The 26,214-nt window shown below is 39.4% G+C and overlaps 2 protein-coding genes across 8 annotated transcripts in view; both read left to right on the top strand.

Moving 5' to 3' along the window:
* The first annotated feature begins 432 nt into the window (after nucleotides 1-432).
* On the top strand, nucleotides 433-12,917 carry tamm41 (TAM41 mitochondrial translocator assembly and maintenance homolog). 6 transcript variants are annotated; one of them, XM_079483036.1, is made up of 9 exons: nucleotides 433-512; nucleotides 2,666-2,762; nucleotides 9,198-9,380; nucleotides 9,508-9,600; nucleotides 10,081-10,231; nucleotides 10,396-10,541; nucleotides 11,593-11,758; nucleotides 12,423-12,485; nucleotides 12,671-12,850. In XM_079483036.1, exons 3-9 carry the CDS (start codon nucleotides 9,204-9,206, stop codon nucleotides 12,751-12,753), a joined length of 879 nt encoding a protein of 292 aa, XP_079339162.1. In that variant the 5' UTR covers nucleotides 433-512; nucleotides 2,666-2,762; nucleotides 9,198-9,203; the 3' UTR covers nucleotides 12,754-12,850. The 6 variants fall into 6 exon arrangements, with proteins under 6 accessions (XP_079339162.1, XP_079339161.1, XP_079339159.1 ...); XM_079483035.1 differs by lacking the exon at nucleotides 433-512 and adding an exon at nucleotides 2,287-2,565 and having other exon boundaries at nucleotides 2,654-2,762; nucleotides 12,671-12,917; XM_079483033.1 differs by lacking the exon at nucleotides 433-512 and adding an exon at nucleotides 2,350-2,565 and having other exon boundaries at nucleotides 12,671-12,916.
* A 19-nt stretch (nucleotides 12,918-12,936) lies between these two features.
* vgll4b (vestigial-like family member 4b) overlaps nucleotides 12,937-26,214 on the top strand; it is a 28,221-nt gene continuing 14,943 nt past the window's right edge. The window contains exons 1-2 of one of the 2 annotated variants that reach the window (XM_079483041.1): nucleotides 12,937-13,166; nucleotides 13,851-13,927. In XM_079483041.1, coding sequence (XP_079339167.1) covers nucleotides 13,864-13,927 — 64 coding nt within the window. In that variant the 5' untranslated portion in view covers nucleotides 12,937-13,166; nucleotides 13,851-13,863. Of the gene's footprint in view, nucleotides 13,167-13,850; nucleotides 13,928-25,540; nucleotides 25,924-26,214 lie in introns of those variants that run through there. The other variant, XM_079483040.1, reaches the window with a different exon arrangement.

Here is a 26,214-nt window from a genome sequence, read left to right as displayed (position 1 = left end):
ATTCCTCCCCCGGTAGAACCTGATTGATCAACTCCTCCAGGGGAAGGTCGTCCGCGTACGGGAGCAGAACGCCGGCGAGCAGGTCGTCGTCCAGACCGGCCAAAAACACACGGTTTAGTGTGGGATCGTCCCAACCCACCCGGCAACAGACCTCAAGAAACTCCTCCACGTACCTCTCCAGTGGCCGTCCGTCTTGAAGACCCACGAGCTGGTCCACTGGAGAGATGTAGATGTAATCCATCTTGTTAGGTCGGTTATTCTGTCACGGCTCACGTGCCGGACGAGACAGACGCGGATCCAGGAGTACAAAAACGGGTAACTTTTAATAAATCAAACAGACAGGTACACGTAACGCAAGACAAGACATTCAACAACCGACAAGGGGACAAAGGAAACACAGGGTATAAATAGTCCTTGGTAATGACAATGATGGCTGGCCGGTGCGGGAAACGAGGTGATTACGGATGACGAACAGGTGCGGGATCGTGAAATGAAGTCCATAGGGAAAACAGGTAGGGAAATGGACGGGAGTGTTACACTGTCAACAATCGATAACTCCTCTGCCTCCGCCATCTCCGACACGAATCCTAAACTCCGATAAATACAACTAATAAAACAATTGAATTAACGTTCAATCTAATTTAGCGCCCGCAGTTTAAAATGTATGATGAAGACGAGCAGGAAGGCGGGATCTCGCTGATGAGTTAATCCAATCATAGCCCGTTGGAGGCATTGCCTCCTCTCACGTGACTTTTCTCCATTCTTTTCAATTACCCCCACTCAAACTCACAGCACGCTTTAGCGGGTATATTTAAAGTCAATGAGCTTAGAGGAGGCAAGAGCCTCCCTTTGGATTTCTTTCGAGCGGGGTCGCTGTTTCACACTGTTGTAAACGCTGACTTATCTCATGTTTAGCTCAATACGTTATATCCGCTGTCCTATTCTATTTCTGAACTGTTAATAATATTCTCATTCGATTATTTTCGAGGAGGAGGGGAGGCACTGCCTCCCTTGCCTCCTCGGAGGAAACGCCCCTGAGTGCCTCCAATTCGACTGGCGAGAAATAAACGGAGTGCTTTTTGTCACGTGGCGTTGCCATGGTGAATCGTGTTATCTTCGCTCAGATGATGGCTTTTTAAAGCCGCGGTGAACACGTAACCTAGAGTGAATTTACTCAGAGTGGATTGAACTCATTGAAACCAGCTGTTCTGAAACAGAAAACTCAGATTAGCCATTATCTGAGTAAATCAACTCAGAGTTCATATTTTAACTCAGTGTTGCTTGAACCTCCTTATTGAAACGGGTCCCTGGATAAATATGACTTTTGTATTGATTTAAAGTGAATCTGAACTTGTTTTCTGTGCAGCATTTGAGGTCTAAAAAACTACAGAGCATCTTTTCTGTTATGTTCACCTGTTTCTCCGGTTTTCAATCGGCAACAAAATGCTAATAGAAACTTTTTTGTTTGCAATTTGGGAAAATATTGCTAGTAGTTCACAGAATAAAACAAGGAAAATCACTTGACCTAAACAAATACCTATAAAAGATCAATTCAGAAAAAAACTGAAAGTGGTCTTTGAAATGTTTTTCACAGCTGTATATTCAGAAACCAGTACTACTTGGAGAAAATAGAATCTGCAAATGATCTGCTTATATAAAATGGTTCATTATTACCAACTAAAGAACCAGTTTAACAACCTCAGTTGTTTATTCAGTTGATTCATGTGCACATTAAAAGGAAAGGATCCCATTTTACACCTACTCCATCACAAAGGCCTACACTGTATTCATTTAAGTCTGCACAAATTTGCCAAGATACGTTGTAAACAGTCTCAAAAACATATCAGAAGTCATATGTTTAAACTGTTCTTATTTGTTAAATGAAACGCTTTAAATCTTTAAAAAAAGATGAGGGTTTTGAGCCCACAAAGCCCCACCCTCGCAACGCCACTTCCATTCACTTTTTATTATTTTCTAAAAATACATATTTGTGGTTGTTCACAGCTCAAGAAATGTATAATCTTAACATTTACAAAAGTGCTGCGTTTAAAGCATTAATATTAAAAATATAAATGTCGCCATATAGGGTTTGTAATGTAGCTTCTAATGTTAACTTAATAAGAATAGGAATATAAATGTAGATGGCAATATGTTTATTAACGAACGCTTGTGTTAATTTATATTCAATTAAATTTTATTTATATAGCTCTTTTCACAATGTGCATATTCCAAAGCAGCTTTATAAATATTGATATCTTAAATATGTTTTGTATGTAGTAGGGCTTAGGGGCATAGGGATGATCACTTCGGATCACCTTATGGTAATGTTCCTCCAGACCGCGAGGTGGCGTCCGTGAATCACTGACGCTACGGACACAAACACTTTATCACTTGACGAGGAAATTGTCATTCAAATCCAGCCACAGCTGAAAGGAGCATCTTCAGAATAGACAAATATTCCATTACCCACAATTACTGTGAATATATTCGTTTAATAGCAGCAAGTTTAATGCAGAATATTGCGTCTCGTCGGAACAGCTGTGATGTCTGACAGCTGAGAGAAATGTAAACATGTTCACGTGCTGACACGTGTGCTGCTGGTAAACACACATGTCGTTTTCATCATGACTGTTCCAGCCTTACAGAACAGCAGTGTTTTCTACAGGAGGATCTTCAGTCTCTTCCCGCAGGACATCAGTCTGGCGTTCGCTTATGGATCTGCTGTCTTCAGACAGACTGGAACCTCTCAAGGTCAGGTGGGGGTAAGAAACGTTTTAAGGTCTTCACGTGACGTCTGTTATCTTTCTGTGAATGAGCTACGGTACAGTAATGGCATCACATTGTTATATCACGGTGCAGAGTTAACATGGTTGAACAACGAAAAACCAACCACCAGTGGCGGCTGGTGAAAAATATTCTCGGTGGGGCTGTGCCATACTTTTTTGTTTCCGTAACCATCGCAATAAAATTTAACACAAACTGCAGGACAGCAGTGCTCAGTGAAATAGTCAGTAATTATTTAATGCCAATATTAAAAAGTTGAGGCATTCGTACACAAAAACATAAACATCATGATGCACAAACACAAGCCTTTTATTTATGGAGCGATTTTAGTCTCATTAATCATTCATGCGTAAAACAAGATACACACATGCGTAAACAGTTTCGCATGCATAAAACCTAATTTACGTGCACATAGTATATATTTACATTTACGAAAAGCAATTCACGTGCGTAAAACTAAACTATTTTCTCATAAAGTACGTTTCGCAAACATACAACTGCGCACAAAACTTTCGAAAAGTTAAAATGTACACGTTTGTATTGTTATGCGAATGTACAAATCGTAACACACGTGTGAATCGCGTTGGACGTGTGTGTGTGTGTTTTGAGACTCTCCTGGCAACGCACTTGGGTTGTCGTACTCTTTAGCCAATCAGATTCAAGCTTACCATTCAACCAATCACAACCCACTGAGGGTGCACGACTCGAGGAAAACGGCTCTGCGCAACTTTAGTGCAGTTTGGCTCAAATACAACGGAAATGACGCATCACCCTCACCGCACGTTAATCACATTACGATCTGTTCTACGCTTGCGCTGCTTCGTGGGTACAATTTCTTATATTTTTTACTTTTAAATAAAATACATTACTCAATTTACTTCGCTGCTGTCCACCTGGTCTCATTTCACTATGTGTTCTGTCAAGTCAGTTTGAAATACTCTAATGTTTCCCCTGACTTTGTAGTTCTTTCTTCATGTAAATGAATATAGTCTAGTTAGACATACGTGTTATGGTCCTTATTCGCTTCTGTAAACGCCATTGAAGGGATTATTTTACTAATTCAGATTAAATGGATAGATATATTACCCTATATAGACACATACTAATAAATTACTACATTTAAAGTTAACTAGTATTATCAGATTTTAATAAAAACGACACAAAGCGTCTTTGACAATACTACTGACCTCAGATAGAAACACGGTAAGGTAAATAGCCATGATACAGCAATGAATCGCAAAATGGGAGGAAACTGAAGATTTGCAGTCGATAAAAACACTTTATTCCACATGTAACCAAAATCATTTTCATGTAACAACTCTATTATTTTGGATTGGTAACCACATAAACTGTCAAGTAGTGAACTATACTACTCTAAGAATTTAACTGGTTGAGGTGGCCAAGTATGAACCAGATTCCGGTCAAAGAATCAAGAGTGAAGGAAGACATTGAGGCTTTGTTTGGCAATCCTATTTATTCCTGTTGCCACTATTGAACATGTGGGTTTGTTCTACGAAGGAACAAGATAAATAATAACAATTACAAATTATCAATAACCATCGCTAACATTGTTAGCAAAGCCAATAGCGCTTATAATGCAAATATGCACAGTACAAATGTATAACCTACATCTCCACCTGAACCCTAATACAATGAACACCACATATAATAATATTTAGGGTAATATATTATCACAAGTAGTAATGTGCAAACCCGTTTGTAGCAGCTACATGTAGCGTTAGCTTAGAAACATCGCGGCAATCACGTCCGCAAATAACCGCTAAAGCGGAACAATACAAACAATGTAAACATTCGAAACAGCAATAGCATACATAATACTGATTTCAACATTGTGCAAATAAATGAATACATCACGGAAAAGGAGCAGCAACATGAACAAAGGATGAAACCTTTACTGATAGGTTACACTAATACTGGTCCGTCTGGGAAACACTAAAAACACTTTAGTTCCTAAGGCAGGCTTTCTGACATAAACACATATCGTAATGGTAACGTAAGCAACGTTTAAAAACATAAAAACAGACTCGCCGTGAACGGTTAAACTATGTAACGTTAGCCTACAAAACAAACTATGTGCCGCCTGCACCAAAGCTGCGCAGAGCCGTTTTCCTTGAGTCCTGTAATTGGTTGAATGGTAAGCTTGAATCTGATTGGCTAAAGAGTACGACAACCCAAGTGGAAGGGGTTGCGTCGCCAGGAGAGTCTCAAAACACACACACACACACGTCCAAGGCGATTCACACGTGTGTGACGATTCGCACATTCGTAAAACAAGACAAACGTGTACATTTTAACTTTTCGAAAGTTTTGTGCGCAGTTGTATGTTTGCGAAACGTAATTTGTGAGAAAATAGTTTTGTTTTACGCACGTGAATTGCTTTTCGTAAATGTAAATATATACTATGTGCACGTAAATTAGGTTTTATGCACGCGAAACTGTTTACGCATGTGTGTATCTTGTTTTACGCATGAATAATTAATGAGACTAAAATCGCTCCATATTTATTTGCATTTAAACTGAACTTGTAAACAATTGACTATTTCTACATATAGAAATGGATATCAAGTGGCTGAACTCAAACCTTTGACTGGAAGAATAGCATAAAGTATTTTATGATCAAACTAAATGTAACTAATTGTTAATGTGCTCCAGAACTGCAACAATTAATTGATACAAAACATATATACAGTAATATTAGCAAACACACTATTAACATTTTTTAGAGTACCATATATAACTGAATGATTTTTATGCTAAGGTCAACTATATACAAAGAAACGTGTGTGTGTGTGTGTGTGTGTGTGTGTGTATCTGTGTGTGTGTGTGTGTGTCATCTTATTTGTACAGGAATTTTGCCCGTCTGTCCTTCTGAGTGGCAAACCTCTCAATGACCCTTTTATTAAAGTCAGGAATGTCCCTGACAAGTTTCTTCTCCATGGAGAGCATAGCCAGAGCATTCAGGCGATCCTGTGTCATGCTGTTTCTCAGGAAGGTCTTGATCCTCTTCAGTGTAGAGAAGCACCTTTCTGACTCAGCTGTTGTCATGGGTGTGGTGATGAGGATCTTCAGGAGGCTGACAGTCTCTGTGAAAGTGCTCTGAAGGTTGTTCTCCATGAAGAACTGGAACAGGGGCACTGCACCACTACAAGCCTTGAACTCACTGTTCTCATAGATGAGGGACAGTTCAGTTTTAAGCTTGGCCTTGTCCAACATGGGGTATGCCTCCACAGTTGTTTCAAGCGCTGTATCGGGAAACTTCACACTGTGTTGTGTGAACAACTCTCCGTGCAACAGTGTTGCGCTGATGAGGTGCTGGGTGAAGGAGAACCTCTCCTTGGCATGAATCAGGATGGTATCACATACCTGTAAAAGATACATCCTCAGCTTTAATTTGCAATAAAGCTATTTTGATGCAAGTGATCCTGACTGAACACATGCCTATGTCCAAGTCAAGTATATGATTACTAAGGTGCTGATTGTTCAGGGTTTTTGGTTTTGGCTACATACTACCAGGCCTGAAAAAAAGTTCTAGGGAAAACACTGACAATTACATCACAACTTACCTCTGTAGCCAACCTCTGTTGTTCTCCTGGTCCCAGCATCCTCCGTCGCTTTATGGGATGCTGCTGCTCGTCAGATGCGCTGTCCCCACACAAAGAGGGAACGGAGGCCCTGGGTCAAAAAGTAAAGTTTAATTTGATAACTTGCCATCAGACTTCTTAACTCACTGTAACCCCCCCTCAACACACAGACATAACCAGCGACTATATATATATATATATATATATATATATATTTGTGTGTGTGTGTATGACACACACAAACTGTCTAGTAACTGCTTTTAACCTGTGATGTACATAATTAACTTATGTTATTACGTTTTTAAGCCATTTTTAAGGGATGCAAACATAATTTTGTTCTGCTGTGCACTTGTCCTATGTAAGTAATAGTCTGAATGACAATAAAGTTAATCTTGAATCTTCAATAACAACTAGGCCTCTTCTAGAAACTGACCTGGTGGACACCTGAATAAGTCTGTTATTACAAACGGTGTAATACTTTCCTGCATTATTATCAAAGTCTGATTGTGTATTATCTTTCCTTTTAAAATCCTAAAACAAATATAATTGTGATGTGCTCTATGATAATCACTCACTTTGATGACAAGACACATTTAGGCTTTTGCACTGTTGGAAGTGAGCTATTCATCTTTCTAACAACAATTAGAAACAGCCAATAGTAAATATAGTTATTTACCTGATTGTTAGCATGCTGTCTGTGAACCTCTGGACAAGTGCTTTAATGAAGACAGGGTCGATGTTCCTCTTCTGCAGCTGGCTGAAAAGCATGTCCACATTTGGCATGATCTTGTGGAACAGTGCCAGGAAAAAACAGAAAGCCTCGTCTTCGAGCATCCTCACAAAGCCCCCAGCCTCTCTGACAGTCGGGGGGTCAAAGTTCCCAGAGTCTCTGATGGTCTGGAAACACGATAGGAGGTCTTCCTTGTGCTCGTACACAGTGTTTACAGCGCGACTGTGGAAGTTCCACCGTGTTGTAGAGGCTCTGGGGAGTCTATGCGCAACCACTTGGTCAAGCACGGTGGTTCGCTTGGGAGACCTGGAGAAGAAAGCAGAAAATCCTGCAAGGTCGGAAAAGAAAGTGCCGATCCTGGGGATGCCTGAAGTAGCCTGCTGCATGATGAGGTTCAGCTGATGTGCATAGCAGTGGACGTAGTGCGCATTTTCGTACACATCCACTATTTTACGCTGCACTCCGCCGGTGGCTCCCCTCATCACACTTGCTCCGTCGTAAGCCTGGGCAATAAGTTTGGCCTTTTGTCCATGTGAGAGTATGGTGCTGAGCCTCTCCAGCAGCGCTGTAGCGATGGTGTCGGCGGTTGCGTTCTGGATCGTAATGAACTCGAAAAACCGCTCTTGGATGTTACTGTTAGCATCGATGTAGCGTAGCACCAGCACCAGCTGGCAGTGGGTGGAAACGTCAGTCGTCTCGTCGGCTTGAATTGCGATAAAATCAGCACTCTTTACTTCCTCCAGGATGTAATCCTTAAGCACTGACAGCATGCAGTCCAACAGCTCGTTCTGTATCGTCTTTGACGTGCCCTTAAAAACAGTAGCTGTCTTCAGGTGCTCCTCCAGCACACTGTCAAGGGAGGCAACAAAATCCACCAAGCCCCGGAAAATGCCGGGGTTGTCCGAGGAGTCAGTCTCCTCATGCCCACGCAAGGCCAACTCAAAAGCACCACAAAACTTCACACAATCGATAATTTTGGATAAAATGTGCCTGTTTTTATCCACCTCCTCATTATGTTTTCTCACCGCAATTCTGTGGCCGTCATCCAGCTGCGTAGCAATGTTCACCCTTCCTAATATGGCTAGCTTTACAGAGTTATCCATATGTGCCCTGGTGTTCTCGTGTTTCTTTACCTTCTCTGACAGGTGCTTCATATCCCTCACTCCGGTAACTGTCCATGCTGGATCTGTCCCCGTCGTTTTAAAAAGCAAGCACGGAAAGCAAAATAAAGCATTAGCATGGGTGCACCCAGCTAGCCAAGCCTTCCTGGTGTACCAGCTACGGGAGAAGCCGCGCATATACTGCTTCCCTTTTTCGCTAGCCTGCTGTTTAATTGAGAGGTCAGCTTGTTCTGGGCCCAGCTCTTTCACCCGAACTTTCTCCGACAAAGTTCTCCTCTCAAACGGATCTTGGAGGAGAGATTTCACCGAGTTAGGGTTGGGTCTTGGAGGAGTAACGTCCGCGCTCGCCATTGTCGTTTAGTAAAAATGGCGCCCCTAGAGGCGAGCCCAGTCCTTATTTTATCAGGGCTTGGGGCGATAAAATTATCGCCCTTCTTGGATTCTATTTAAGAACGCTGATTGGCTAAATTTTATGTCATACATTCATACCTTAAATTAGCAATTGGCTTAACTGCTACATAGACCCGCCTCCTTGGGGCGCTTTCTCTATCGCCCCAGAGCTGATGAAGCGGTCAGACAGGCAGAGGAAAGGTTGCAAATATGATTTTGTATCATATTTTACATGTATTACTGGGTGCATTCCATATTTAAAACACACAAATATTGACATACTGATGTTTTTCTCATTATTATTACTATTTTTGTTTTAATTGTTTTAATTTTTTTTTTTGTGACTTAAGGGGGGGCGGCGCCCTAGCGCCCTCTATTGGCCGGCCGCCACTGCCAACCACATTCTTTATATAACACAAGCATACAATATACATATATTCAAAAAACGTAGTTGTCTTTGTAAATTAATTTTAATCTCCACAACCAATTTTCTTTCATGTGTGTATGACTTGATTTGCCTGGTCTGCATTGACTGTCTCGTTATTGTGTTTTTTGTTTTGTGTGTTTCAGAAGAACATGCTGGACTTTATTTTTGCCGTGGACGATCCGGTCACATGGCACAGCATGAACCTCATTGAGAACAGAAAACACTACTCTCTCCTCAAGTATCTGGGCCCTAAACGGATCAGCAACATCCAGAATGACTACGGAGCTGGAATCTACTTCAACACGCTAGTACCGGCCGATGATCGGGTAAAAACACATGATGACAGCAGTCATATGTAAACTTATTTGACACCTTGAGACCGTGAAATGCTTGCTGTACATAAAACACAGATTTTTTAAATATATTACATTCTACAACCACTTGTCTTTGCAGGTTATAAAGTATGGTGTGATCAGTACAGATACACTGATCAATGACTTATGTCATTGGAAAACCCTCTATGTGGCAGGCAGATTACACAAACCTGTGAGTATTTTTTTCTAGATCTTCTTTCAGCAGTAACAACTAAGAACCAATAGATGGCAGCACCAAAGCATAAATCCTGAAAAAATGTCCCTGAAAAATAAATCTGTACAGCTTTTTCAAATCTGTAATGTTGACATATAATGTGTACATGGAAAAGCGTTTAAGTTCTGTGACCAGTGACAATTACTTTTTAAATTGTCACCATTTATTATATCTGTTCACCGCCTTTATCTAGTACATTTTAAATAGTTATGGGATGATTGAAATCTTTTTTAAACATACAAATATTCTGTGTAATCACGATGAGGCATAAAATTAGCTGTTTAAAACATTTATATGATGTCTAGAATGTCACACCGCATGTTAACTTCCTAAATGTATTTCATGTGAAATAACCAGCATTTGAAAATTCAATTTTGTTTGATATTTTATACATTTCAATACAAGACCAAATAATGGACCAACATGGATTTTCTTTAGGTTCGTATTCTGCTTCAGAATGACAGTGGAAAACTTCGGGCCGCTCTCGTGGGAAACCTTAAAAGTGCCGTGATCGCGTCCTTCCTGATGCTGCCTGAAAGTTTTTCAGAAGAAGACCTTTTTCTCAGGATCACGGGACTGTCCTACTCTGGTGAATATAGCAAAATCTGTTTTCAGATGTAACTTATTTACATCTGAAAACTCTCCATAGACATAATGCTATTTTATTTTTAGTAATGGGCATATAACTTGTGATCCTGTTCTTTATATTGTACTTAGAAAGAATGAATTGTAATGAATGGTTTCCAACTGTAGGGGATTTCAGGATGGTGATTGGCGAGGATAAATCCAAGGTCTCCAACATCGTAAAGGACAACATGCCACATTTTCGGAAGTTATATAACAATATTCTTCAAGAGTGCCCACAGGTGGTGTACAAGCCTCAACAGGGCCGACTGGAGGTGAGAGATGTCATGTGATGGCTCACGTCCACCTCATTCAAAGTATATTTGATATGCATGTTTCATATGCCTTTTCAACTGGCATTCTAGAGTTGTTACTGTGAAATATAATAAGAATTTTATAATAAGGAAATTTTAGTGTGGCTACATAAACACTCTGTAAACACATCCCTGTTAAACTGGCAGGGTTGCATTGATCGGATTGAATGTTTTTGTTTTCTTCAAACAGTATCCCCTGCGCTTTAACTGGTTAACTTCTGTTGTTTTGGCTTATCTGATCCTCATTGTGTTGATGTTTGTGGCCCGAACAAACACACACACACACACACACACACACAGGTTTATTTGTAACCGTTGGGGCTGTGGGACTCTCCATAGACATAATGCTTTTTATACTGTACAAATATATACTGTATATTGTTTAGAAACCTACAGCCTACACACACGTCCTTAGACGTAGCCATTTTTATACTAACTGTATATTCTATCCCCTAACCCTTAAACAAACCTCTCTGCAGTTTTATTTTTCAAATAAACAATTTAGGTTGATTCAGAAGGTTTTTTTTCTCATGAATGTCCCCACAAGATCAACAAATGACTAGATCTATATGGGGTTCTGAAGGCCGTTCTGATGTTTGGAAATGTGTTTCATGTGCACAGTCACGTCAGGATGTGACATGACTTACACATCACACGCAAAGCACATCAGTGTCTACAGCTGTATGAAATTCGCGCTGATCTATTGGATGATGAATGAACAAACAAGTGGGTTTAGACGTGGCAAACATTCATAAATTGTGTAAATGCAGTCATCCTTCTGTTGTTTCGGCTCTTTTTTATTGTGTTAAAATAGCCCGAGGAGGCAGTCACACAACAGCATTGGTGGAATGCAAAATATGTTTTATTCATCTAAATAAAAAATAATTGGTCCCCGTGTGAATAGACCTCAACTCCACCCTACATGCTAATGTTCCAGGCCACATTCTTCCATCATAAATTGGTAACAGTAAAGTATTTTATGTTGAGAGCACACTTTTTGTCTATTGACCAGGTTGACAAGAGTCCAGAGGGTCAGTTCACGCAGCTCATGGCTCTTCCACGGACTCTACAACAGCAGATCACACGTCTGGTGGATCCACCTGGGAAAAACAGAGACGTGGAGGAAATCCTGCTGCAAGTGGCACAGGACCCAGACTGCGGATCAGTCGTACAGCAAGGTAAAACAGATCTTTGTCAATGCACGTGATTTATGGAACTGCTAACAGTCGACTTGAGATGGGATGCTCACAAACAGAGAAATCTAGACAATAGACGTGGCTTTACTATAGGTGTCTTTGCATATTCGACTTCTACATGAGGAAATGTTTTAACATGAAAGCGATTACACTTCGACTCCAGATGCTTCGACTCCGAGCTTAATCTCATTTGAAAAGCATGGCCAGAATTATTTACACCACACCGAAGAATAATCCAGTTCTCAAGAAGCGAGATGTCTGCAGGACTCACCAAACTGGCTGGCTGGGTTGTGTGGTGTTGAGTTTCTCCAGTGGCCTCACCCACCTGTCTCATTGTCATAATAACCGTCACTTCAGTACACACAAACACCTGTGTGTGTTTACCCAAATGATCAAAGCACAGTTTACAATTATTTCACACTCTCGTAGGATTTCCATGATAAATATGAATCGCAGATCATCTCAGATATGTACAAGTAAATTGGAGTATTACTCTTTGGTGATGATCGCATCATTTCTCTGTTTGGTTATGTGATGCCGAAACAAAGCACATACATATTAAGTAGTAACCAGATTAGGAACGATTGGATGAGCCGCGGTCAAATCATCGATTCGTGTATCATATGTATGCTTTTTATTTCATCAGGAATCTCGTCAATAGTGAAAACCTCCAGCATAACACAAAGTGCCAAGGGAATCGCCACAGCCGGTAAAGGACCGTCTAGATGTTACATTGAAATGATATTTTGTAGCCTAGACCTGCTGTTATAGAGAACACAGGGAATTCGTATTAGACGTGTTTCTATGTTGTTCTCTATCATGATTAGATGCTTGGCTGACGTTTATGAAACAGTAGGACATGACTGATGTTAATATACTTTGATGTTTCTACAGGTCTTGTCAAAACTGTGTCATACAGTGTTAAAAAGCTGCAGAAAATGTGGAGAGGATGGCGCAGAAAATCATCACAATCCTGACTTCACCATGTTATTTACAAATATTTATAAAATGTGTGAATTGATGACTGAGGAGTACACAATATTTCTAATAAACATTTCTATTAAGCTGTACAGCAGTGTTTGTGCGCTTCGCGTTGTACCTGTTGCAAGGATGTGGCGTCACTCGCTCATTAACATAATGTGTGCTGATGTCACTCCGTTGACTCTGACCAATGAGAGTCCTTCACTCTCATCACCTGCTAGGAAGCGAATTCCATCATTCCAAGCATTCTTCCCACAGCTCGCGCACTGCCACTTCTCAAGCGCTCAGTCCTGGATCACCGACTTCAACGCTGGACTTTATTCACTGGATTTAACGTTTTCTGCGGGCTTTTCGCTTGACATCTCTGCTTAACTTTGTGATCCAGCAGATTCCAAAGTGGCGCTTCAAGGTAGTAAAGTTTACACGACTTTAAAGTGACTCTTAATGTACATAGCAGCGAAGTCATTATATGAATTTCATAATATGATGGAAGTCAAACAAACGTTTCATTTAACCAAATAAATCGAGAAAAATGAGTCCGTTCAGTAAGCGACATTTGTGAGGAAGTTAGTTTGCAACGCGCGAATGTGAACGCATTAATAAGTAACTGAATATCTAAAGTCTCGATGACTTCCTCATGTGTAACACGCGGCAAGTGACGCGACGCTACACAGCTAGAACGCAACGCTCCCATTATAATCAAATAACCTGTAGCGAATGTTTTGCAACGCTCGCACGCGGTTTGATTGGAATGAACGCGCCGCGCGGTGAGACGCGTTTCAAACGCTACAATATAAGAGCGATCTTCAGTTATTTTAAAACCAGTGTAAACGTGAACGTTTGAATGAGAGATAAGGCGAGCTGCGCACAGCTGCGCAGCTCTGACTGGAATGGTATCTGTGGAATGTTACGTGTGGGAAGTGGGACGCTGCGAACCTCACACGTTTGAAATGTTTATTCTTGAGAGAACGTGACACGATATACGAAAAAAACAGATTCACGAGACGTTTAGAGAGAAAACACGCGCATGAAAGAGAAATGAAGAAAGTCTTGTGTTTTCATTTTAAAATGTGTGTTTTTTTTCCACGATCAGGATCTTGCCCAGAATGGAAACGCCTTTGGATGTGTTGTCACGAGCAGCATCTTTAGTGCACCAAGATGATGAGAAACGTGAGTTTAAAGTATTTGATTCAAGAACATTTTAAAGTCTTCATACGCTGGTATGCACATAATTCATGTGTTTTGTAATCATTTAATTGTAAATTGTTATTTAATAACAGTAATGTAATCATTTAGAAAAGTAAAAGATTTAAATTTATTTAGATTTGTACACATATGTAAATTGTTTGCAAGCGTTGCTAATTTAGTTACAAAACAAACAGTTGCAAATGTCTTTTCATCTTCGTTTACGGCTGTTGGAACGTTAAGCTTAAAATGCAAAGTGTTGCTGAGTGAATGAACGCCATTGTTACCTGTTGAACACACAGGTGGTGTAATAGTGTTGCTGGGTTCTTAAAGGGGAAGTTCACCCAAAAATCTACTTTGTGTGATTAGATTTTTTTAACTCACCCACTTGACGTTAAACATGTTTGGAGGGCTTCTGGCCTCTTCGGAGCACAAATAAAGATATTTAGGTGACGTCCGAGAGATTTCCAGGTCTCCTCATAGACATCATGGTGTCAGGTTTTGTCAAGGTCCAGAAGACATCTTTAAATTGGTCCGTCCGGGCATAGTGGCTCAGTTGACATTTTTTTTTGAAGCGACGCAAACGCGTTATGTGTGAAAAACTAACCAAAATACAGACTTTAATGGATATATTCTCCTCTGTCTTGTCAGTGTATGGCGCACGTTCATGAGAGCACTTCTTCTTCTTCATCTTCTTCTTCTTGGACGAGAGCACTTTGACGCATTACCCCATCTTCCAAAACGTGAAAATAATTATATTGTGTGAAATAGGCATTTAACAAAGTGAGCAAAAATCCAAATCCTGTCGTGACCTTTGAAATACCAGTCAGAGAGTTACTGTATTTCCATAAATAAGGATTGTGGCGTTTTTCTGTGTTTGTATTGAGTTTGATGATTTACATATGAAATGTCCTCACATAATAGCCTCTTCTATTCAGAAATACCCTTCGGCAATTCGGTGTAATGCTTCAATACAATTATTTTATGAGGCTCCTGTATTCTTTACGATGTTGTCTAGATCATCTTTCCATCACACCTTTGTGCTTAAGCCAAGGCCATTTCATGAGGACTCTGCAGTGTTTTAATCTGAAATTCCTTCCTGGATCAAGTATGAACAAATCCTACTTAGATTGCATTTAGTTCACTTGGAATCCATTGTGCAACTCCGACGTGTTGAATGTTCTCCTCAATAGTGATGGTAGGAAAGTATCTGGTCAGGAGTTTGTTTGTGGTTTGTTAGAATGCTAAATCATTTCTGGTTAAACCTAAGCTTGTCTTTAACTCACTGGGTTCGGCGCTCTTAAGCACTTTCCCATAATGCCTTTCCCACTCATAGTGACTCCAAGCTGTAATAGACAGGTATGGAAATTGGGTCATCGCGTCAAAGCTGTGAGTTCTCACATAGTCTTAGGAAGCTTGAAGCTTGGGTCGGCGTAGCGTTTCTTTCTCCCCCTGCTGTGTTTTTGTTTTCCAAAGGGCTGATGTCACTCCCGTAGTGGTTGTGTGTGCGCGCCTTTGTCCTCGCACAATGCGTCTGACCTGTTTTCACAATAGTGCGGGCCCTGCGAGCTCCTCCTGCATGTTGCCAGACTTTAGAAATGTTCTTACTTGCCAGAACACTTCAAGGGAGAGGCGTTGAGTCACCCTCTGGTACACATTTTACCTAAACCCACAGGTTTATAGGCTACTGCGAAGGAACGTCATCCATTCAGTGGTGGCAATGTGCAATTTGATGGAAGGTGTGGTTGTCTTTGTTTCAGACAGTCAGGTGATCGCTTGTGTTCGGTTAGATGCTTGAGGGCAAACCAGGCCAATTACATTACGGCTTCTAACATCATTAGAGAAACGTCACATGGTAACAGTAATAAGCGTTTCTCAATGCAACAAGACTGAGCATTTGAAATCAATGAAATTCAATTCAGTTTGATAAAAAATGGCCTTCACAATTTTTCATTGTTGCAGAGCAGCTTTATATACAATTAGGCATTGGTTACTGTAGTAAAGGGGGAAAATACACAATATATGCTATTAAAATACATATAATATAATATTGCAATTTTCTCTATCTGAAGAAACCCAACTGAAATAACTACGATGTTGGATTGTCAATTTGAAACTGCCGATTGTTTAAAGGGGCAGTTAACACAAAAATTACAATTCTGTCATTTATTCACCCTCATGTCATTTCTAAACCTGCATGACTTTTTTTCTGCAGAACACAAATGAAGATATTTAACTGAACAACAGAAGTACTCATTAACTTCCATTGTATCGACACAAAACCAATGCAAGTCAAGGGTGCCTTTTAAAGGGATACTTCACCCCAAAATTCTGTCATCATTTACTCGCCTTTGAGTTGGTCCATATCTGTATAAAAATGTCTTTGTTCTGATGAACACAGAGAATTATATTTGGAAGAATGCTTGCAACCAAACAGGTTTTGCCCCCCATTTGACTCCCATAGTAGGATAAATTACAATGGTAGTCAAAAGTGCCCCAGAACTGTTTTCTGTTCTACATTCTTTAAAATATATTTTGTGTTCAACAGAACACTCCTTCTTTAGGAATCAATGGGGGGCGAGATCTGTCTGGTAACAAGCATTCTTCCAAATATCTTTCTCCGTGTTCATCTAAACAAAATTCATACATACAGATTCGGAACAACTCGAAGTTGAGTAAACAATGACAGAATTTTCATTTTGGGGTGAAGTATCCCTTTAACAACATTCTTCAAAATATCATCTTTTGTGTTCTGCAGAAGAAAGTCCTGGCATGGTCGGACGCATTTTTTACGTGTTTGTGTTGCTTGAGCCACCATTGGGGCTTGCGCCTGCATAACAAACAGGATCCAAACAGGTAGTCGACCTTTAAATCCCTGAGACGTGCTTTATTGCTTTTCTCAAAATTGATGTTTCTGTCATGCCGGTGGCATGAAATCCTCTAACACATGAACTAATGTCAATAATCTCTCTGTACTAGTGCTTTGGTTGTGGAGATCTAGTTTCTGCGTCGTTGTGGTCTGAGTTATGTGGACCTCATCCTGAATCCTCCTGTTTGCATAGAAGGTTCCGCAGCAAGAGCTGTGGAAGAAAAGCTGTGTGTAAACACACAGTTTATAGTTTTGCAGGTGTAACAGACTGCTTTGTCAAATCAATAACTGTCATCGGGATGCTTGATTGGTGCATGTAGTTAGTGAGGTGTCTGTAGATTATTGTTAGGGCAAGAGATTTCAACAAAACCTTAAATGTATTAAATGCCAGCACAAAATGGGTGAAAAACGTTTCTATGTTTTTTGTGGAAGGACTAAATATAGTCCGCCAAGGGTTCGCTTGCAACCTCATGACAACCACACAAAACCCTGAGAAACAACACAATTGTGTATAAATGCATGCGTAGCAGCTTTATAACAGCATAACTGCACCGTTGCTTAAAACATGAAGTTAATTGAATGATAAAAATTATAAAAACACATTTTCCCTGATCCAAAGTCAGTACACGTCCACTTGTTGCCTCTACGGGTCACTGGGAGCACACACACACACACACAACCCTGAGGGGGTCAGAGGTCAGGGGTTACAGAAGTGGGTCACACGCAATTAGTTAAGCTGCTGTCTTGATCAATTTCAGAAGTTTCGTACACTTCGTTTATCGTATTCATTTGACAAAGTTCCAGCGTGAGACACTCTCCTTCAAAAACGATTAACTTAAATGATAAAGCAGATTAAGAAATACCACACATTGTAGGAGAAGCTTGAGCTATATTATTAGAGAGGGGTCTTTTCATTTGGATCAGCAAGCGAAAGCCTAGCAACACACCAATAGAATCTCACAGAGGACCTGCTGGGAAGTTTTTAGGTCACCTGCCTTCATGATGGTGAAATTTGTTGGCAATATACACACATGCTTTTAAGAAATATGCTGTTAAGTATTTGTTTTTGCTGGATGGTTTGAGACATGAAGTGGCTGATGGACAAATCTTACTTTAACTTGCTTGTTTTCATCTTTATTCTAAATTCGCCACTGCAACAAGATCTTGGCTCTGAAACGTTTGCAAGATTGTACAAGGAAATGTTTTAATAGATTACTAGTTAACCAGTAGCCCTGCGTTTCACCAAAGATTTATTTCTGCTGCCGTCATCACATTAATGGTTAAAAAGAGGGTTGTTGTTCGACTTTTACCATGTCTTACCACTAAACTGGCCATATAGATCATTCATGTTGTACAAAACACATTGTACACTGATAGAAAACAACTCAATTTACATTATTTTGGGGGGATTTAATTCGACATTCGAGTTGCAATAAGTTTAAAAGACGTAAAAGAGTGCAATGTCAGAATGCGTTCCGTGAGATGTTTGAGCTTTGTGAAGAGCATCTATTATTTTTAACATGGACAATGTTGTGATGATCAAACACAATGTGTTATTTACTTCATATCTACAAAATCATTTGCTGGCCATTTTTAATGCTATTTTGTGTAATGAAAGTGAGATTTTTGGGTTTGTGTGTTTAAACAATTTGTTGAACATTGTATTGAAATATACCTCAAGGGTTTGAGTCATAGGAACACATGCACACAGCACTCCTTGAATTAATAGTTTTGAGGTAATAGAAATGTCGATAATACTGTTGGTTTGTCTTATACCAGCTTCACAACATCCATGTTTTTTTGTGAATGATGACCAGCAATGTGGACTAAGAGCCTTTTGCAAATCTTTGCTGAATCATGTGCATGTTGCCTCATTTCTCGAGTGTTTCTTCTTTTTTTACTTTTGGCACAAATTTATTTACATATTTCCAAAGTGAAAACCAGCTGGAATTTTGTAGAGTGGCAGGTTTTTTTACGTAATGGTCAAGAGTAGTAAAGTAGTAAAAAGTGGAGTTGCTGTTGACATTGTTGCTGTTCTGTAATGTGATTTAACACCGTTTGAATCCCACCTAATTCCCTGAATCCCAGAAAACATAAACATCCAGTGTTCATGGTGTGTGAGCCAGATGAGAAATGAAAAGGCCCTGAGCACAGTAAAGGTCACGGGCCTAGGACGCAGCTGTCTCACTGGATCTTGGAGACCAGGAGCTGTGCGGCGCATGAATTGTCAGGAATGCAGGACGGCTATGTGTGTGTGTGTGTGTTGCAGAACAGCAGGGAACTCCATTTTAAATAAAATATCTTTGTAGACTGACCGAAATATATAGCCTACTGACTGGACTCAAACTGATAAACCATATAGATAACAGACTCTTTTCAAAAACAATCTTGTTGATTTTTTGTTATTTCCGTTTATATACATTTACATACATTCTTTAATTTATCGCCTCTTCAGTTGAGTCCAGGTGCAGGTGTACTTGTCTTTACGTAGGTTGAAGTCAAATGACGTCAAACTGGCATTTTTTTATAATTATGAATCATCATACGTCAGCTGTTTTGAGTGGCGGTTGGGTAATCAGACCGCGTTCAACACTGTTTTTCATGTACTTGTTCGTCTTTAACAGAAAAATACAGATTGCAGATTTAATATTATAAAGCAAACCCCCATTTTTGCATTAATGAGATTTATAATATGTTGACTATGTAGGGACCATTATAATTTTTCTGTATGAATTTGGATGGGTTAGGATTTGTTTAAAAAACCATAGCCACTACTAAAAGCTCTTTCACACATTAAAGTGTTTCAAAAACAACTGAACAGAACCTGTCTTTTTATGAACTGTTGAACAGTTTTTTCTTTTTTTTAAAGTCTACTCGCTCATAAAATGGTAATGTAAAAACAGCAGGACATGTTGCATAGATCAAATATGGCCATCTATTACATGTCATATAGATAATTGATTAAAAGAACAACATGCCTCTTTATGTTATTTTAATATGGGATGTTGCCCTTAACTCAGCACTGGTGTCTGACTGTCATGTTATATCCAGTATTTGAATGCCTATAAGGTCAGGTGCTGTTATTGATATCGATAATGGTTAAATGTGACTGCAGAAATATATGTTGAAATATTGCATATTTAAATGCAGTGTTGATCTGATATTGTAGGGTGATTAGCTATTGTATGATGCAGTCTGTACACGTAAGGGCTTAATGTCTTATGATTCTGAGGAAGTGACGTCATTACCCTGTGTTGCATCCTCACACTTACTTTTGTCTACACACCCTTCCGAGTCCGACATCTGGAATCCTGAATATAATCCATGACGCACTAATCCTGTCATCCACACATGGGACGGGTTTCCTTCAGAAAACCTCCACATTCCCTCGCTGTATGTCTTTCACATTTCACACATTTCCAATATAATTCTGGAATATTTCTGACATTCCTTCTCCTAGGACATGTCTTCATGTTTGGGCTATGAGCAATATTCCAATATTCGATTGAAACGGGTTCATCTCTTTGGGATTTTTCTGTAATTTGGTGTTGTCCTTAAAACAAGAAAACAGTCTGTCACTTTTTTTTGCTGAAAGCACCTCCAGACAGATGCTGTCAACAGGACGCTTGAAGGCGCGGTGTGATTGCTGTTTAATTCTGTTTGGATTTGCGTCAAACAAAGTGCTTCGCTTCCAGGCTAAAACTTCATTATTACTCTGCCAAATCTGTAGGTTTGGTTACATGCCTGCTGTGTCTTTCCTTCCTCCCAGAGAGTGATCAGTCGAAATGATGATGTGAGTTTGAGGTCTGAAAATGTCCTGACATCTCCAACTTTTAATGCTTTTTATGATCATGCCTTTTGCCATCTGTGACCCTGGACAACAAAACCAGTCTTATGGGTCAATTGTTTGAAATGTAGATTTTTAGATCACATGAAAGCTGAACAGCTTTTTGTGATCCAGGGTCACGTGTGTTAGTTGGTCGTTGTAAAAATATTATATTGTTGAAGTTTCACATACATGTGACAAATTTGTCAAAAAATGGATTCGCCAAACAGTTTGAAAATGCTGTTTTATGCATGCCAGGCCAGTAGGTAGCGATGTCACTTTGTATTATCTGTGGAATTTGACTTAACACCTCCATTCCTGATCAATGCCTCTCAAACTTTACAGAAGTATCACCCTTGGAGGCTTCTGCCGTGTACCGTCACTGTAAACGCCTGCTTCTTTCCCCAGAGGTGTACCCGTGCTGTTCCCTCTGCAAGGCTGATCTCTGACAGCCCTCCCCAACCGCAGCGAGATCCTGTTTCTTTTCCAAAACAAGATGAACAATACACCACCCCATAGTAACAGTATTGTCAAATGTGCTTGTCTCACCTGTGGAAACTATCACCTGTCAGGTCTCGTGCTTACTAACAACATTTTAACCCGCCATGGTGCGTGCCAACAAATCTGTCCTGAGGCATCAATTTAACAGTACTAGGATGATAAGATCCACCAGTTTGGCGTCTCTATGGCATGCACTTGGGATAAAGTGCTATATTGTGAGCCCTATATAACTCAAATGAGTGCGTGTTTATATATCCAGGTTTAATTGATATCAGTTGTTGTCAGGAAGCGATGGAATGAAATATAGAAAGGTTAAATTTAAAATACAGTTTATATAACTTTGACTTGTAAGGAACACCGACTATTTCACTTCTGTATGAGATTTATGATGATATACTTTATAAAGTTCAAAGAGGCCAGATTTGAGGGAGTTGTTTGATCATAACACCTCCGGAGTTGACATGAATCACATTTAAACTGAAGCCCAGCGTAGCCAAAGCCTCGCTATGAGAAAATCACAGATCAGATGTGTTGGGATTAATCATGATGGGCCATTTAAAGGTCCAGTGCATATTTTTTTGGAGGATCTTTTGACAGAAATGCAATATAATATACATAACTACCTATTGAGAGGTGTATAAAGACCATACATAATGAAGCGTTACAGTATGTTTTTCTTACATTAAAGTGAGCTATTTCTATCGACATACACCACTCGTCCCGTTACATGGAATTCACCATGTTGTTCACAGTAGCTTTAAATTAGGGGCCGGGAACCTCTTTTACCAAAGTTTCAGTTTTCAAATTTGCATTTTATATTTCATATATGGAGAGTTTGGTTCCCAAATGACCAATTTTTCTTTTTCTATTGAGCATTACAATTAATATAAATCAAACTGCAGTTGGTTTTGATTTACGCCATAACAAAAAAATACAGCTAACTAACACAATAAAAAACAATAAATACATGATTTTCGAAAACAATGTATAACGGAGTTATCTCATTTTGGTATATACAATGTATAAATAAAAATGTTCAATGACTGCAATACTAATAACTAGATTTTTGTACAGGGACTTTGGAGATTGGTTCCCAGGCCAAAGTTTCCACATTTTTGAAGTTACATTAATTTATTTGATATTCCTGAGCCCATTTTGAATGACAGTAAATGGAGTCGAAGTGTCGATTCCATCCACTCCAAAAGTGGGAGTCGAGAAACTGAGTCGACTCCAAAAAAACGAACCGAACACCCATACTCTAAACAGACAAACTGCTCTACAAGAACCCCTTTCCAAAATACGTAACTTCAGACAAGTCCGACAAAAAACGCCATGTTGGGGAGGACAAGACTGCCAATAAACACAACTCAACAGAGGAGCAGATTTGTTTCTGGATAAAAGCACACTAATGTTTACATTCTCCACCTGTTTCAGTATTTTAATCCAAGTAGAGTACAAAATGGGTTTGTCTAGTTTGCTTAAATGCAATTCTCTGTCAACTTGTATGTTTATAGTTCAGTCTTGGTCTTTTTAATATGGCAGCGGCATTGATGTACAATTCGGCAGTCAGTGCAGCGTCCGTGTTTGTCCATGGGGGGGAAACAAGAACACAACTATACCGAGGAACAGGAAGTGAACTACAGAGAACAATAAGTTTGTGGCTGACATATCACGCATGCGGTGTCCATTTCTCTGCAAAGTTTACAAACATTTAAGGACCCCACAAAAAAACTAGAGACCAGGGTTTAGTTGCTGCCTAGCAACAACTGAATATCAATCATGCAGCCATCCAGAGTGCCCTGGTGACCAACCATAGCAACCCAAGTAACCTTTTCCTTAGAAAACACCTTTTTACACATTGTTTACCTAGTGCTCCGAGTCGGTTCCATACAGAATTGATTCTGTCTCTCTGGCATTAGGAATGAGGAGTCGATTCCAGAGTCTAGGTGTGACATGACAACTCTGTGTTTATTACCTCAATAAACGTCATCACATCCCAGAAGAGCATCAACAGCTAGCAGTGAATAATATTTTGAACAGGTGCCCAAAAACCACACCATTTTGTTAAACCAAATTTACCTATATGCATATGACGGATGCTTTTATGCAAAGCAACGTAGGGTATTTTTATCAGTATGGGACTTGAACCAATGACCTTTGTGCTGCTAACACAATCGTCAAACTACAGGAATGCAAATTGTCGAAAAAATTACTTACAACCAAAATCACCCTTACACAACATTATCATAACTAAAATAGATTATTTGCTGACAAACCATTCTGTCATCTGTCAAATTAGACCATTTTTGCTGTTTATACAGCTCAGCTTGGTTCTGAATGGCTGCTCTGTTCAGCTTTGCAACGACCTATATTGGGTGTGTGAAATATGAAACAATGCCTCCTTAATCTCAGAGCACAATCATTTTCTTGCGGTATTGACAGAGTCTGAGGAAAATACTTAAGGTATAGTAAGAAAGGGCTGGAGAACGAGGGGTAAAAGATCTTTAATACCTGCAGTCATTGAGAGGCGGTTATCGAGGGCGCTGTAATGAGAGAGGTCAATTGAAATGAACAGCACAGTTTTGAATAAAGGCATTCAGTGCTCCTTTCTGCTTAAGTTGAATTAGGTTTAGGAATACAGCAGTCTGTTAAAGGTTAACCTGCTGTAAAGATTCAATTTTGCTACCCCACTACTGATCTACTGACAGTTAGTTCCTGGTTCACGTCTATGTGCCATAGGTCATAAAATTATGTAGACAGAAATAATCACTAGTGTCAGGCTAATCTTTAATTTATACATGAATGGCGGTTTTTGAGTCTATAATATTCCTCAGTACTAAAAGTGATGAAGTTCATGTAAATCTCAAGGATTAAGGTCAAGCATTTTTTTATATTCTTATTTGGCCAAAGAATGCTCATTTTGTCAGTATTTTATAAAATCATAACATATAATTATCACACGTTGTTTTGTCTTTACAGACATATTAAAATACATATTTTTCACACTACATGATCAGAAAAACAGTCTTCCGATGGCAGGTAAACCATTGACCAGGCCAGTAATGCATAATTCAAAAAAAAAATTAAAATAAAGACTTCACTCCAAAAATCTAGTAAAATGGATTCAATATTAAAGTCATATTTGTATATTCGACATGGTCGGAGGAGATGTTTGACTTGTGTATCAAGATCTTGGTACGTCACATGAAGTGGTTTCTGATCAGTAGTACACTTGTTTGTGATTGGTCAATTCCTGGCTGACTTTTTACATCATTTTTTGTGAAATTGTATTAACTCATTATTTCATGTCAATGAATTCATTCATGTAGAAGTGTAATAAGTGGGATAATGTTTATTTTTACTGTCATTCTTGCTAAACAAAGACGGACACTGATGCAGTTAAAGTCTGTCCTGGACATTTTACTGTAGTTTCTCTACCAATGGTTTCTATATGAACTGCTCATTTAATTAAGTCCTGCAGGAAACTGAGTCTGTTCATTTGTAGACACACGCCTGTATAAATATGACTAATAATCCTTTTAATAGCTGTTCATTTAGGAAAGAGACTGTGATTGTTCCACCCAAATAAAGCTGATTCAGAGGGCTGTAGCACGTTTTGAATGTTTTGCTGAGGAACAGGTTCAAAAAACAGACATGAATTGATAATGTCTTGTATCAGAACTCAGAAATAAGGGTTTGGTATCTAACCCTGCTTTGTGTCCTGAATTATCACATATATTTGCGATCTACTAAACCACATTCTCATTTTGTAACACTTATTATGATTATTGTGATGTATGGAAATTACTTTAGAATGAAAACTGAGACCATATTCTTTTCAGAGCGCCTATTTAGGGCTAATGAAAAGGAACGTGTGTTTTATACCAAACGGCCACTAGAGGGCGTCAGAGTGTCACTAGTATTCGGATTGCGCTGGGTACATGCTGATATCTGTTGTGGCGTCAACGGAATATAATGCACAAATATACAGTCATTAGACATAATTGCTCTTTAAAAAAGAAATAACTTAATTCATTCTTGGTTCTCATGGTTAATTGTATGGTCTAATACTGTATGCATTACATGCAACATTTGTTTGAAGATGCAAGAATACGGTTTAGAATCATTTTTATTTTTACTTGTTTGTTTACACGGGTTTTAAGAAATAGTGAAAACGAAATATGTTAGAGGTGTGAATAGTGTCATAAACACGCAGCTGCATGAAAAAAAACGTTGCCGTGTTTATCAATAAACTAAAAACTAGAAACTAAACGTTGCAGATTAAGCTATAACTAGTTTTTTGTATATTTTTAGCTTTTCTCCCACGACAGCGCTCACTGTCCCGTGCGTTAGGTAGGGTGAAAGTCTCGCGTGACTTGGCGATCTCGTACACGGAGGAGGCGCGCGCACAGAGGATGTCGAGAGCGCGCAGTAGAGGCATAGCAATCACAAGCTTCGAGTCAGTGCAGTCAACTTACAGCGGGCTGTGAGGAGAACTGGCGCGACCCCATTGTCCCTAAATACAACTATACAATCGCTTAAACTTTTCAAAGTTTCTTTAAAGTCGCGTAAGTGTTTTTATACTCGAGTAGCTCGTGTCACCCTTTCTTATTTTGGCTTTGTGTGAAGTTAAAGGCTGGGCCTTTCACGCGCTCCGGACGAGAGAAAGAGAAGCTGGTCTTTTTGCGATTAAAAGTCCATAAATGCTTTTTACCAAAATGGACCTGTTGAACTACCCGTACTTGGACAAAATGAATAACAACATTGGCATTCTGTGCTACGAAGGTAAAGCGACGCGTTTTCTCTGTTCTTCACACTTTTGCTTGATTATATTCGGCGTTTATCAGCGAAAATAACGGGCGGTCGTGACGTCACCGGGGTTTTAGCATGTTGATTTGAGTTACAACATAAATTGTATGTTATTTCCACATCTTTAAAAAACGTGTTTTTATGCATTTTAAGTAGTTCAGATACGTGCAAATAACGTTTCGTAAACGTGCATTAGAGATTAATGTGTGTACTTCAATGTTTTAACCAATTAAGTCGTTCTTGGCTTTACGTCAGTATAGAATTGAA

Source organism: Barbatula barbatula, assembly GCF_947034865.1.
Source record: "Barbatula barbatula genome assembly, chromosome: 20".
Taxonomy (NCBI): Eukaryota; Metazoa; Chordata; class Actinopteri; order Cypriniformes; family Nemacheilidae; genus Barbatula; species Barbatula barbatula.
Note: the sequence above shows the minus strand (reverse complement) of the source record. Positions and strands in the feature narration are given on the sequence as shown.

Coding starts and splice junctions, on each gene's coding strand:
- tamm41 (XM_079483032.1), top strand. CDS start 2,625: ATGACTGTTCCAGCCTTACAGAACAGCAGTGTTTTCTACAGGAGGATC. Junction 9,381..9,507: donor TAGTACCGGCCGATGATCGG/GTAAAAACACAT, acceptor TTGTCTTTGCAG/GTTATAAAGTATGGTGTGAT. Junction 10,232..10,395: donor CACGGGACTGTCCTACTCTG/GTGAATATAGCA, acceptor TTCCAACTGTAG/GGGATTTCAGGATGGTGATT.